The sequence below is a fragment of the Carassius carassius genome, chromosome 50 (assembly GCF_963082965.1).
Source record: "Carassius carassius chromosome 50, fCarCar2.1, whole genome shotgun sequence".
NCBI lineage: Eukaryota > Metazoa > Chordata > Actinopteri > Cypriniformes > Cyprinidae > Carassius > Carassius carassius.
This window is the reverse complement of record NC_081804.1, coordinates 15,073,655-15,086,858: the sequence shown is the minus strand read 5'-3', so window position 1 is coordinate 15,086,858 and position 13,204 is coordinate 15,073,655. Positions and strand designations below refer to the sequence as shown.

Below are 13,204 nucleotides of genomic sequence, written 5' to 3'. Positions count from 1 at the left end.
ATAATTGTTGTTAATAGTGTTTGACTGTCTTTTAATTGGTTTTTCCGTACATTTCTGTCATACAGTATGCACATAAACGGACAGTCACCACTGATAAGCTACTAAATATTGTAGAAACTTAATTTTCTGTAAAGTTGCTTTGCAATGATTTGTATCGTAAAAAGCGCCAAAAAAATCTAATCTAATCTAAAAAGCGGTTTCCAATATGTTACCCGAAAATCTTTGTTCATAAGAATGTTTTTTTTTTTTTTTACTTATGTATGATTTCGGCAGATTTGGAGATGAGAAACACTGATGTGTGACATACAGTGTAGTGTGTACTTAGTGGGATTTGCATACCTGACCTCTGTTGCAGTTCTGCATATACTCCACATGCTTTGGAGGTCTCTTCTGTAACTCCTCACCATTGTTCTCCTCAATAAACACCCGTCTTTATTGTCTGCCCCCTGCGAAAGAGATAGTGGAATAAAAACCTGAGTGAACACAACACTTTAACAGTCCTGAGTCCAAGCTAGCAGCCCACTTACAACACACACAATGCTGCGGGGTCAAGGTGAAACCCAGCGGTAAGAAAGGCCTACGTATAACCAGGAACACAAAAAAATTCCCTGCTTCCCACTTGGGAATACCATTCTGTTCGCACTCGGTTTGGGGAATTTTCTTTCATTCCTCTTCTTGTTTTTGAATGTGAGCGCAGTGAATATGAAACCGGTCTGTGTAATATGTTAATAGACTATATCTGACTCTGTATAAACAAATGAAGGCATATGATACGAGGTGTGGGTGATTCATACATGAACCCGTGTGACGTAATCAGATATTTGTTGAGTAAGTCGACATCCACTTGTAACAGGAATACTGTGGCTACCAGATTTCATCCTCGTGGCTAAATGGGCTCAAACAGAAATATAGAAACACTTTGGACACTTGCTCCCACTAAATTGTAATCATAAACAAATATTTTATAATAGAACAGTAGTACATATATATGAACTACTGTTCTATTATAAAATATTTGTATGTTCAAAAAATTCTAAATGATGACTCTACATGCTGATGATGAATGCTAGACTAAAGCCTATTAATTGGTTAACGGTACAGAGGGGAAAAGTGTAATAGAGCTTATCTTAAATCTTATAATTTGCACATCTCATTCCCAGAATTCTCTGTGACCGTCACATTTGATTGTGTTTAATCATTTTTTATAATTGTGTTTCTTATTAGTTATTCTTAGAGTTTTTTTGTTACATAGATTAAAATATATGAACCCTGACATTAACTATTATTCATTTGATATTTGGCCGCTGAAACGGTCATTCAGCCCTAGTTCCAAAATCTGCCAACATCTTTATTATCTTCAAATATTTTTCGTAACTTCTGAGTAAATATTGTTCTAAATTATGTGTTAATTTTATTTTGTGCACTTGAAAATGTATTCTTCTATAACGCAATCATTTTCTACATTTCTAATGTTCTTAGACATAATAATTATACAATATTATAAATTATATTTGATATTTAAGTCTCGCCAGAAATATTATTAAAATAACCTTTTTTTTCCTTCTTTCTTTTGGTTTGTTTTAATGAACATGCAACAAGATGATTAGTAATAAATGGGATCATGAGCGGATTTTAAAAGGCTCTTCAAAACCTGGTTCAAAAGTTATTAGTTTGTTATTTTCAGAAGAAAAAGAAAAATTTATAATTTAATAAGCCATATTTAATTCTGCCTAATTACCACTGTTGAGGTTTTTGTGTAAGTGTGAGCGAGTGGATATGAGAGTGACAGGCTCTGATGAAGCAGACTGTTCCCAGATGCAGAGCGCTCTCCGATCCCAGAGTTTATATGGTGTCTTAAAAAACTGTTACATCATAGCAACAATTCTCTTCAATTGCGTTTTCTGGAGTCGTTAGGTAACTTTCCGTGGGATTTCTCGCCTCATTGCCTGTGTCCTCAAATGACCGTAAATCAAAAGCATGTGAAAATGTTTCTTCACTATAAAAGAAATACCACAGGGACTTCACCATAACACATTTTATGAACTTTTGGTGCCACAAAAATGATGTACTCATGCACTTTATGGCATTTTTTATGTTATGTTAGTGTGGCTGCCTTCCAATGTAGAGTCAGATTAAAAGAGTTTTGCCATAATATTCATTTCCCACAACTTAAAATCGACCACCAACTTCTAGACCTCATTACAAACCTGCAGTGTAATTCTTTGAATGGCTGTTTGACCGGCAGCCGATGTTCCCTTGAACACAACGTTTAGCAGCTTTCAAATGCTAATGCTATAGGTTACCCTGCATTCAGAGACCTTCTTGATACTGTATAAAGCTTAGAAAACTGCTAATAGGTTTGAATTGGAATTATTATTTTTGCACATTGTAAAAATACTGAATACTTGGTGCATTTTTTTAAGAATGTTTTGCTTTGAGGTCAATTAGATGTGTTCAGTGTTGGGTGTAATACATTACAAGTAACTGTTTACACATTACAAGTAATCAGATTATGTTTTTTAAGTGGACTAACTAGTAAAGTTCTGCATTTCTTTAATATTGTTTAAATATCTGAGTTACTTTTACAAGTAAGTAACACAAGTAATGTAATGCATTACTTTCCACAAAGAGTAAGTTAAAAAGTATTATGGGGTAATGCATGTCTTTAAAAAAAATAATAATCAAAAAATGTATAAAAAAAATATATATCTCCCCCTGTAAATGGGGGTCTTGGCCCTTCTTGACTGTATGTAATTGTAAATTGTAATTATTTTGACAATAATAATTGTAGGGACATTTCTTTAAATGTAATTTTTAATTGAACACAGTTTCCCCTAATTAATTATTTAATTAATATTCATTATTATAGTTATAATTCATTAATTCGTCATTAAAATTAAGACATTCAAGCTGTGTACTTAACTTTTCACCACAGTTGTGTTGGCCTTTGTATGGTACTGGCATCTTTTGGATGTTGGGGACGTTGTTCCTTGTTTATTTCTCATCAAGGAGAAATAGCAGTCATGTATTATTCAGAGCACCTCTTTCTCCTTCCACATTCATCACGTCTGCTCTCCTGTGATTTCAGTGATGCCAATGAAAGGAGACACCATTTATAATTGTCAGTTGGACCAGATGTGCTCTTGAATCACAGGTAGGTCTGAATCCTCAGGCGCCGAGCACATCGCTCAGGGAAAGACAGGAGACGGCGTTTCTGGTATCAGAGAGATGTGTATTGATTTGTACAGTATTCGCAGAAGGTAAATGTCTAAAGGGAATCAACCTTGTGTGCTAAGATTTCATGTAAGACCTGGTCATAACCTTAAAATAAATAGTTCTGTCATATTTTACTCATCTGCGTGTCATCCCAAACCCACATGACTTTCAAAAAAGAGAAGTTTAACAGTATGTCCAGGCTGTCCTTTTCCATATAATGAAAGTGAAAGGGGACTGGGACTCCAAAAATAAGCATTATAAAGACTTGTGAACTCTATTTTAAGTCTTTGTGTGAGGAACAGAATGTATTCCCTGTAAAAAACTGAATATGCTGGTTAGGTATGTTTTGATGCTGGGTGGAGATGGTCCTTTGCTGATTTATGCTGGTCATTTGCTGGTTTATGCTGGTCCTTTTGATGGTTTATGCTGGTCCTTTGCCAGCATATGACCAGCATAAACCAGCAAAAGGACCAGCTTAAACCAGCAAAGGACCATCTTTAACCAGCAAATGAACAACATAAACCAGCAAAGGACCATCTTAAACCAGCAAATGAACAACATAAACCAGCAATGGACCAGCTAAAACCAGAAAATGACCATCTTAAACCAGCAAATGACCATCTTAAACCAGCAAATGACAAGTTTAAATCAGCAAAGGACCAGCTTTAACAAGCAAAGGATCATCTTAAACCAGCAAATGACCATCTTAAACCAGCAAAGGACCATCTTAAACCAGCAAAGGACCATCTTAAACCAGCAAATGACAAGTTTAAATCAGCAAAGGACCAGCTTTAACAAGCAAAGGACCATCTTAAACCAGCAAATGACAAGTTTAAATCAGCAAAGGACCAGCTTTAACAAGCAAAGGACCATCTTAAACCAGCAAATGACCATCTTAAACCAGCAAAGGACCATCTTAAACCAGCAAAGGACCATCTTAAAACCAGCAAATGACCATCTTACACCAGCAAATGACAAGCTTAAACCACCAAATGAACAGCTTAAACCAGCAAATGACCGTCTTAAACCAGTAAAGGACCAGCTTAACCCAGCAAAGGACCAGCATAAACCAGCATCCCAGAATCAAAACATACACCTAACAAGCATATGCTGTTTTTTTCAGCAGGGATTTAAGTAACTATTTGTAGCCAGGAGACATGCAAGCTAAGTCGTAAATTGAAACTGGCTTGACACATCTTGAGATGGCATGCTTGAATACATGTTTGCTATAGCCTATATTCGCTCTGTTTTTCACACAGAGCTGTAAAAGGACTTCATGAACAATATAAAGCACATAAACTCTATTAACTACTTGACTGGTGGTGCTATTAGCCCTTAAAATAGTGGCATGTCATTCTTCTTCTGCTAACTTTATTCTGTGGCCCACTTAAGTAGGCTAAATGATAGTCACATTTTCATTTTTAGTTGGAATTATTTTTTTTAAATGCACAAAAGTGGAGTATAAAGTACATTTCGAAATGTTCAATTCAAGTTGCTCTCCTTTTAGTCTTCAACTGTTTGACCCCACATAAACACACTCTGAAAAGAAGGATCTTCTGACAATCTTAGTCAGAATTAGTTTTTTCCTCGATTCTAGGTGAACCTTCTTGGATCTTTAAAGACTCTTCTTTAAAATAAACGGTTCCATATTGTTTAGTTATAGAGTGAAAATGTCGCAACAAATGACCAATTACACAAGACTTTAGATATTGTTCCGCGTGCAGGTGTTCGCGAGCCCCTAGCGGTTCATGGTAGAATTGCACGTATTCGTGAGATTATCGCCACTATTAGTATGAATTAATTTTGCCTTAATAATTAATGAATGAAAAATTATTTATTTTAAATGTGTAAAATTAAAAAAGAAAAAAGGAAAATAACACATTACTCCGACAATCTATAAATAATGACTCATGAAATGTAATGATATATTATATTTTTAAAAGGCTGGAACATCAACCTCTCGGGGAGGGTTGGAATACCGCATTAATGTGTGAAAATCTGCCATAGAGATGTTCTGCCAGTCGCGTTCGCAATGACTTAATCATGTCTACAGCGCCATCTGTTGGTGAAATGAGAGATTCATTGTTTTTTATTCCCTGACTGGAACGTCGACACCTTGACAGTGAAGTTTAAATGAAAATGTATGAAATGATAAATAAAGAAACACTATAGCACATTTCTAGAATATGTATCAGTTAAATATTAAGTGAACAGACCTGAAAAGCAAGAATGAATTCTGAAATATGCTAGAAATTCTGAAAAAAAAAACTTTAAAGAGTGTAAGAAAAAAAGCAGCACTCTTTGTTACTATTGAATAATAATACTACTCAGTGGTTGTGTCTCAAAACTAGTACGCTGCCTAACTAGACAGGAATATATATATATATATATATATATATATATATATATATATATATATATATATATATATATATATATATATATATATATAATTATTATTTTTATTTTTAATTTTTTTGGCTCGTTCCGTCTTTCAGTGCAGATAGTCGCTTTGCGAGTGAGATTTTGAGACACTTGTGTTCAGTGAACACTGTTCACTTCCGGATTGCCGAAATCAAGCGGCAGCGGGACCCAAGCATAGACACTCATTCCTTACACATCAAGACACGAGCAGCGGTGCACCGGGGCACCGGCGGCATCCCACAGCACGATCAGCACAGCACTGACAGCTGAGCCCTAGAATAGAAAGCATTCATATCAATGAGGAGCAGCTCCGTGGCCAGAACTGTTATACATTTAGGCACCGCTCCATAAAGACCAAATCCAGCCCTGGATGTAATTTGAGCCAGCCGGTTAAAGTCGAAGCAGAGCTGGCGTGGATCAGCTGCCAGCAGCATGGACTGGTTGATGGGGTGAGTGCAATATGAAATATTGTGGGCACTTATAAATTATCACGTTTGAGTTTGTGGAGTTTTATGCCACATCACATTTAAGCGCAAATTAAATTCGTTTTTCTTAAAAGTGAATGAGCTTTAAAATTTAGTGTAATATAAACTCAGTTATTGACTGTATTGAATTGAACAGAAAGTGGCTCAGTCATTCTGTAGCATATTGTCTGACATTAAAATTGTCCATAACTTTAAACAGAACATGGCACCTTGTACTACTTGTGTGGTTTTCTTCAGGACATCCTGCCACATGAGGAGCAACAAACACCCTGACCTGTCAGGTTATTTTAGGTCAAGAAGTGATCTGAAAACTTGTGTATTTGTCACTGATGTATTACAGATCCATTAAGACCTTTACTTTTTAATAGGACGTTTTTTTGTTGTTGTTTTTTTTAGATTTGAGATTTTCTCTCAGGTGTCTTTATCAGCAGGTTAGTTTTACATTAACTTGACTGCATGAGCTCTAGTTTTTCTCCATGTAAACTTCACTTTGAGTTACATGTTAGCATGCAGTTTGAACGTATGAAGTATATGAATGGCTGGTTTATCTTAAAAGGGTAGTTCACCAAAAAAATAAAATGCATCATGAGGTTTCAAACTTGTATTTCATTCTTCTGTGGAACACAAAAGAAGATATTTTGAAGAAAAAACACTTTTTTTTTGGCCATATAGTGAAAGTCAATGGGGTCCAAAACAACATTGGACCCCATTGACTTTCATTGTATGGACAAAAACAAGAATTATATTAATTTCGTGTGTGATGTATGTATCTTCATGATTCTGTACTGATGGGTATCAGGGTTGTTTTGTGCATCTATCATGTTTTAGTTCAGCTGACATATTTTCCTTCATGCAGGTCTACAAGTTTAATTCTAAATTTATATTGCACAATTCTGAGTTTATATCTCACATTTGCAAGAAAAAGTCAGAATTGTAAGATAAATAGCAATTACCGGTTTTTTTTCCCCTTGGTGGAAATATGATTTTCCATAGATTTTAATCATCTTAATTGTTGTCTTCTGAGCAAAGTTGATTTCAAAGAGCTCCCACCTGCACTCCCATTATGCCACTGCTCATTTGCATAAAGTCGAACTATATGTTGCTCATGTTGGATCAAATCCGCAACGCTGAAAATAAAATTAATAACTTGAGGTCACTGTCACTTCAAAGAGATGTCGCCCATCAACGCCTTCAGGGTGTTGACTAGCTGTTGCCACACAGACTTTTCTGACTGACTTAAGTGCTTCCTATATGTAAAAGTAAAAGCTATAAGAATAAGCACATGCAAGATGTGACATGCAACAGAGCATCATTTTGAGCGTGTTTCTCTGCTGTCTGACAGTTAGATCAAAAGTGGCTTCATCCTCTGGTTATAGACAGAAGGTCAGGCATCGTCAGGCATTCGTATGGGTTTATGCCATCATACAGCTGGTTTAACAGGTCCACATTCACCTGTTAAATTCACATTCATCTTACATTCACATTCCTATCTCATTACATAAGCATCCTCTGTTGAACTGCTGCTTCTGTTTTTGTCTGTTTTGACCACATAAAGCATCATGCTGGCTGTTGCAGGCTGGTAGGCCAAATCCTTTCCTGTTTTGATGTCTTGTATGAGTGCCATTTTGGCTTCTGCCCTGTGATTCATCCAGGATGGGTTGAACTGTGTTTATTCAAACTTACAAGCAAATTTGTCAGTAAAGGCAACATGAAAGTCACTGAATATTATGCAATAAATAATTTAAGGTCAGGATTTTTTTTTTATTTTTTACAAACCAATCTTAATAAGGAATCGCCACTTTGTAAAATACGGTTTCGAAAAATGGAACCAGTGATGTAGGTAAATTGTTCAAAAACGAACAGATGAGATTAGTATTTTCCTTAAAGTGTGGAGAATAAAACAGTCAGGTTTTTATTATTATTATTATTATTATTAAAGTAGCTGTACCAACTTGGTTATTGGCCAATTAGATTTCTTTTGTCAATATTGTATTACAATCAGTCGATATTATATTTTAATATTTTTATTTATTTATTTATTTATTTATCATTTGGTTAGTTACATTTATTAGTATTGATATTACAGAATTTTTACTATATCAGGACTGGATGATATTATTGGCAATAGCATGTCAATAATTTCAGCCTATCGGTTATCATTAATAACATGTCAGTAATTATCAACTTATCAATTATCTGCAATAATGTGTCAGTCATTTTTAGCTTAGTGGTTATTGGCAATAATGTCAGTAATTATCCCCTTATCTGTTATCGGCAATAAAATGTATGTAATTTTCAGCTTATCGGTTATCGACAGTAACATGTCAGTAATTAGCAGTTTATCGGCTGTCACAATCCCATTTCAGTAATTTTCAGCTTATTGATTATCGGTAGTAACTTGTCAGTAATTACAGTACCACCTTATCCGTTATCTGCATGTGAATAATTATCACTTTATCTTTTATCAGCAATGACATATAAGTAATTTTCAGCTTATTGGTTATTGACCGTAACATGTCAGTAATTATCACCTTATCGGTTATCGCAATCACATTTCAATAATTACAAAAAAGTTCTGTAAAGAAACTGTCAGGTTCTGTCAGGGGACAGGTTATATCCCTGCTTGAATTCTAGCAATAGTTTTACAGACTTTATAAGCTATTGGAGTCAAGGAGGGCACTTGACAAACATAGAATGGAGCACAGAACTTTAATTGGAGTGGAGATTTCCATTATGTAGAAAAAATAGTGATAACAGAAAGGCCGGAGGGTAGGAAGTGCTGTCCACCGGGTGGAGGGAGCCATTGTTTTCAGAGCAGTGCTTTATTGGAACTGTGTCAGATTTGGCAATAGACGTGATATTTATTATTCCAGGTCAAGATTTTATGACTAGTTATTAATTTCAGTTATTAATAATTAATAATTCCTTACATTTATATAGCACTTTTCTAAGCACTCAAAGCGCTTTACATTGTCAGGGGGTATCTTCTCATCCACCACCAGTGTGGTGATTAGTTATTAGTTATGTAGTTTGCTATATTTTGTAAACATTTGTAGATAATATTTTTCAAATGTATTTGTTTCCTTAGTTGACAGTGATTCTACAAATGTACAGTAAGTGTTGTACATGGAATAAAAAGGAAGTAAACTGTGATTAGTGAGTGGGGTTTGTGTTTGTTTTACTTGGCATTGCTGCTTACTTGCTTGTTTGCTTGCAAATTCTATACTTAGCGCAGAACTGACAGTGCCAGTACATTTCAAAACAAGCCAAATGTTAAGTAATATTAAGCTCTCTATTGTATTCACTCCCATAGATCATGATGCATTATTTCAATAAATATGTTTTATTGCACCTTATGCTTGTTTATGGGTCAGTGACACTAATTTTTATAACATCTCTTAATTTATTCAAAACTACATAAAAAATCTAATTCATAAATACAGTGTCTTGAGTACCTCTTCTAAGATGCGCATGCTTTTAATTTATGAATTAATTCATATTGTACATAAAGAAAAAAATATCTGTATCATAATTAAAAAAATTAATGAAAGAAATAAGTATCTTGGCAATCTTTTATCATTAATTCTTAAAGAAAAAAATCACAAAACTTCTCTGCTTTATAACATTTCAAAAACTGTTGTTCGCCAAAGTCACATAATACATAATAGTGAAAACCCGTGGCAAACCCCAATGACTGTAAAGATCAATACATTTCAATAATTTTAAAATTCTCTGACAAGGCAAGGCAAGTAGGCTACAGGTTGTAAAATGTCATATGTCATTTTTTTTATTATTATTATTATTAATTAATATGTCAAGATATTTATTAAATAATATACTTTTTATCTTAAAATATTAAAAACTTAGAAATAGGCTCTTAAAATCATAAGAAATACATTAAGTAAATTTCTAAACTTGACAAACTATAATTTCTAAACTAGACAAGTTAAAGAAACACACCACTCTAAATCTGATTAGACCGTTAGCATCTCGCTCAAAAATGACCAAAGAGTTTCTACAGCCGCTTCTCAATAAATTAGAATGTCATGGAAAAGTTCATTTATTTCAGTAATTCAACTAAAAAATTGTGAAACTTGTGTATTAAATAGATTCAGTGCGCACAGACTGAAGTAGTTTAAGTCTTTGGTTCTTTTAATTGTGATGATTTTGGCTCACATTTAACAAAAACCCACCAATTCACTCATCAATTCACTCAACATATTACAATATGGTGACATGCCTGTAGCAATGTACAAACTTCATAACCATCGGGAAGAAGGAGGCGGGAACCGGCAGACAATCAAATCAAACTAAAGACAAAATACAAAATAAAGACAAAACAGTGCGTTCTCTCGTCCGTCACTGTCGTCGCTCCTGTTTTATATCCCTCCATCTCCTCCGTGGGACTCGAGACCGGTGGGTCGAGTAGGTGTCGTTCATCTCCAATCACTCCACCGGCCTCGCTCCTGTTCCCACGGCTGTCGGCCCCGCCCCACTCGTCACAATGCCAATCAGCGAATCTGCTCAAAACACCTGCAAAGGTTTCCTGAGCCTTCAAAATGGTCTCTCATTTTGGTTCACTAGGCTACATAATCATGGGAAAGACTGCTGATCTGACAGTTGTCCAGAAGACAATCATTGACACCCTTCACAAGGAGGGTAAGCCACAAACATTCACTAGCCACATTTCCACTATCGGGCCAGTCGAACCAGGGCTTAAAAAGGGTCGGATGGGGCTAATAGCCTCGGGCCAGTAGCTATGAGGCCGAAATATCGCTGCGTTTCCACTGTCGAGCCTGAAGCTCCACTGCGCTTCACTAAAACCTGCACTTTACACACCTCTCTGGAACAACGTCATGCAACCCCATCATTTCACAAACAAAGAGAAGTTATCGGAAAACTAAGAAATAAGTCACTGGAACTAGCGCGATCACAAAACGAAGATGATAAAAGCGGCCGTTTGTTTGCATGCTTTGTTAAATATTTAAATCCAAAAGCATTTATGTTTTACTATAATACGGTGATGCATCATAATGAATTAATTTATCAGGATGGAAAATAAGTCGCACAGAAATAAAGCGTTATGAACATAGTCTGCTATTCAGTCGAGTCGGTTTCTGTTTATTTGAAGTCACAGTAGCCTATATACGTCACATTTAGAAAGATTGATTGAAAGAATAATTTCTATATTTTTATAAAAGCTCCAGAACAAAAACTAAACGAGACGAGACCTATGACAGATAAAATGTTACTAAATAAATACACGATTGTGAGAGAGAATAAGAAGCTGACGTCTGATTTCTTCAAACGGTCACATTTACCATGTTTAATATGGTAATGTTAATACCTAGCATGCATAGTCTTTTGCATCGCTAAATATTTCTGCCTTGTATGGTGATTATAATCCATATCAGATCAAGTTATTTCAAACACTCGCTGCTGAAGTTTTTAATGCTGGTGTTATAGCTGTTAGCTTTATGTATTGATCCTCTGTGCTGACGGTCTCCACACGCAGAGAAACTCCACCTTTACTCATTACCCCTCCTCTAGCCCCCGCTGGCCCGCTTTGGCCCAAGTTTTTAATCAGGCCAAAAAACCTGGGCCGTTGACCCCGAAGAAGCCCCGATCAAACCCCGGAAGTGACAGTGGAAACACGGCTGGCCCTGGCACGCACTACTACGCCCGATTTTAGTCCGACAGTGGAAACGTGGCTATTGCCAAAGAAGCTGGCTGTTCACAGAGTGCTGTATCCAAGCATATTAACTGAAAGTTGAGTGGAACAAAAAAGTGTGGAAGAAAAAGATGCACAACCAACCGAGAGAACCGCAATCCCCAGCTAGTTTGTGTAGTTGCAGCAATAGCAGGGTTGCTGGGGACTATTTTCAGGTGCTGCGTAATATCATTGTGTCTGCTGCACCCATGGTACAGCAGCAAAGTTCCTTGATTATTACGGCGAAATGAGAGTTTAGTTCCTAGCCATATCGGCCTAGAAAATCACAACTTTTTATTTTCCGTCGGTCTTGGTACGATGAAACTACAGAAGAGTCAAGAGTTCCTTTAACTTAAACTAGAAAGAGTTTTTGTTTTCTTTTATTGTTTCAAATAGGATTCCAATAGGTGTAGTGCACTGACGGACTTGTGATTACAGATAAACTTTTGTGACTGGGTTAACCTGTTTTATTTTAAGTGCACTGCTAACAATTAGCTCATAGGGTTCACATAGTCATTAGAACTGTAAAGCAAATATCAGCACACAAAATGTCAACAAACTAGCTTTCTAAAAGAGTCTTGAGGTGGCTTATGAAATGTTGGCTCAAACAGACTCTCGAGAGCCACAATCAGTCTATTAAAACCAAAAACAAACCTTTATGCCCTGATCTTTTGTCAGAGTCTTTGTGATGGGCTGTCGTAGAGGAATGCCTTCTGTCAGCCAATGAGCTCTGATTAGACAGAAGATCATGTGATGCTGGCTTTTTTTTCTTTCTCTTTTTTTTTGGTCCAGAGGTACAGTATGTCTTGTCTTTTCACTCATTTTAACTGCATATGGGCATATATTTATTCCGCTGTCATTATTAAAACATCATCATGTCTTTTGGCTTCCATGTCATGACAGGTTCTTTTGAACTTCTTAAATTCGTCCATGTTCTACTCACCCTCAAAGCATCCTAGGTGTATGTGACTTCCTTCTTTCAGAATAATCCAATCGAAGTTATATAGAAATTGTACTTGCTCTTCCAAGCCTTTCAGTGGTTGTAAGTGGGTGTTTGTTGTCAACAGTTCAGAAGAGGTGAAATAAAGTGTGTGCATCTGTAATGAAATGTCCCTCACATGGCTCCGGGGGGTGAGTAAAGGCCCCCTCTACAGAATCCATTTGTTTTTGTAAGATAAATATTCAGATATCAAACGTAATAAACACTGCTGACTGTGGGATGTGGAAGACGTGCAGGCGTAAGATGAAAGATGTACAGTATGCGTCACATGCACACCTCTGGGAAATGTAGGAGCAAAGGAAACAAAGTTTCCTTACTTCAGCAAAGGAAAACCAGTCTCCTTTTTGGCATATTTCAAAATCCGTTTTG

The 13,204-nt window shown here is 36.0% G+C and overlaps 1 protein-coding gene across 2 annotated transcripts in view; it reads left to right on the top strand.

Annotated features, from left to right (window-relative positions):
* Window positions 1-5,826: 5,826 nt before the first annotated feature.
* The window catches only part of mob2a (MOB kinase activator 2a), a 46,741-nt gene continuing 39,363 nt past the window's right edge, over window positions 5,827-13,204 (top strand). Inside the window, exon 1 of one of the 2 annotated variants that reach the window (XM_059546027.1) lies at window positions 5,827-6,089. In XM_059546027.1, coding sequence (XP_059402010.1) covers window positions 6,073-6,089 — 17 coding nt within the window. In that variant the 5' untranslated portion in view covers window positions 5,827-6,072. The remainder of the gene's footprint in view (window positions 6,090-13,204) is intronic. The other variant, XM_059546032.1, reaches the window with a different exon arrangement.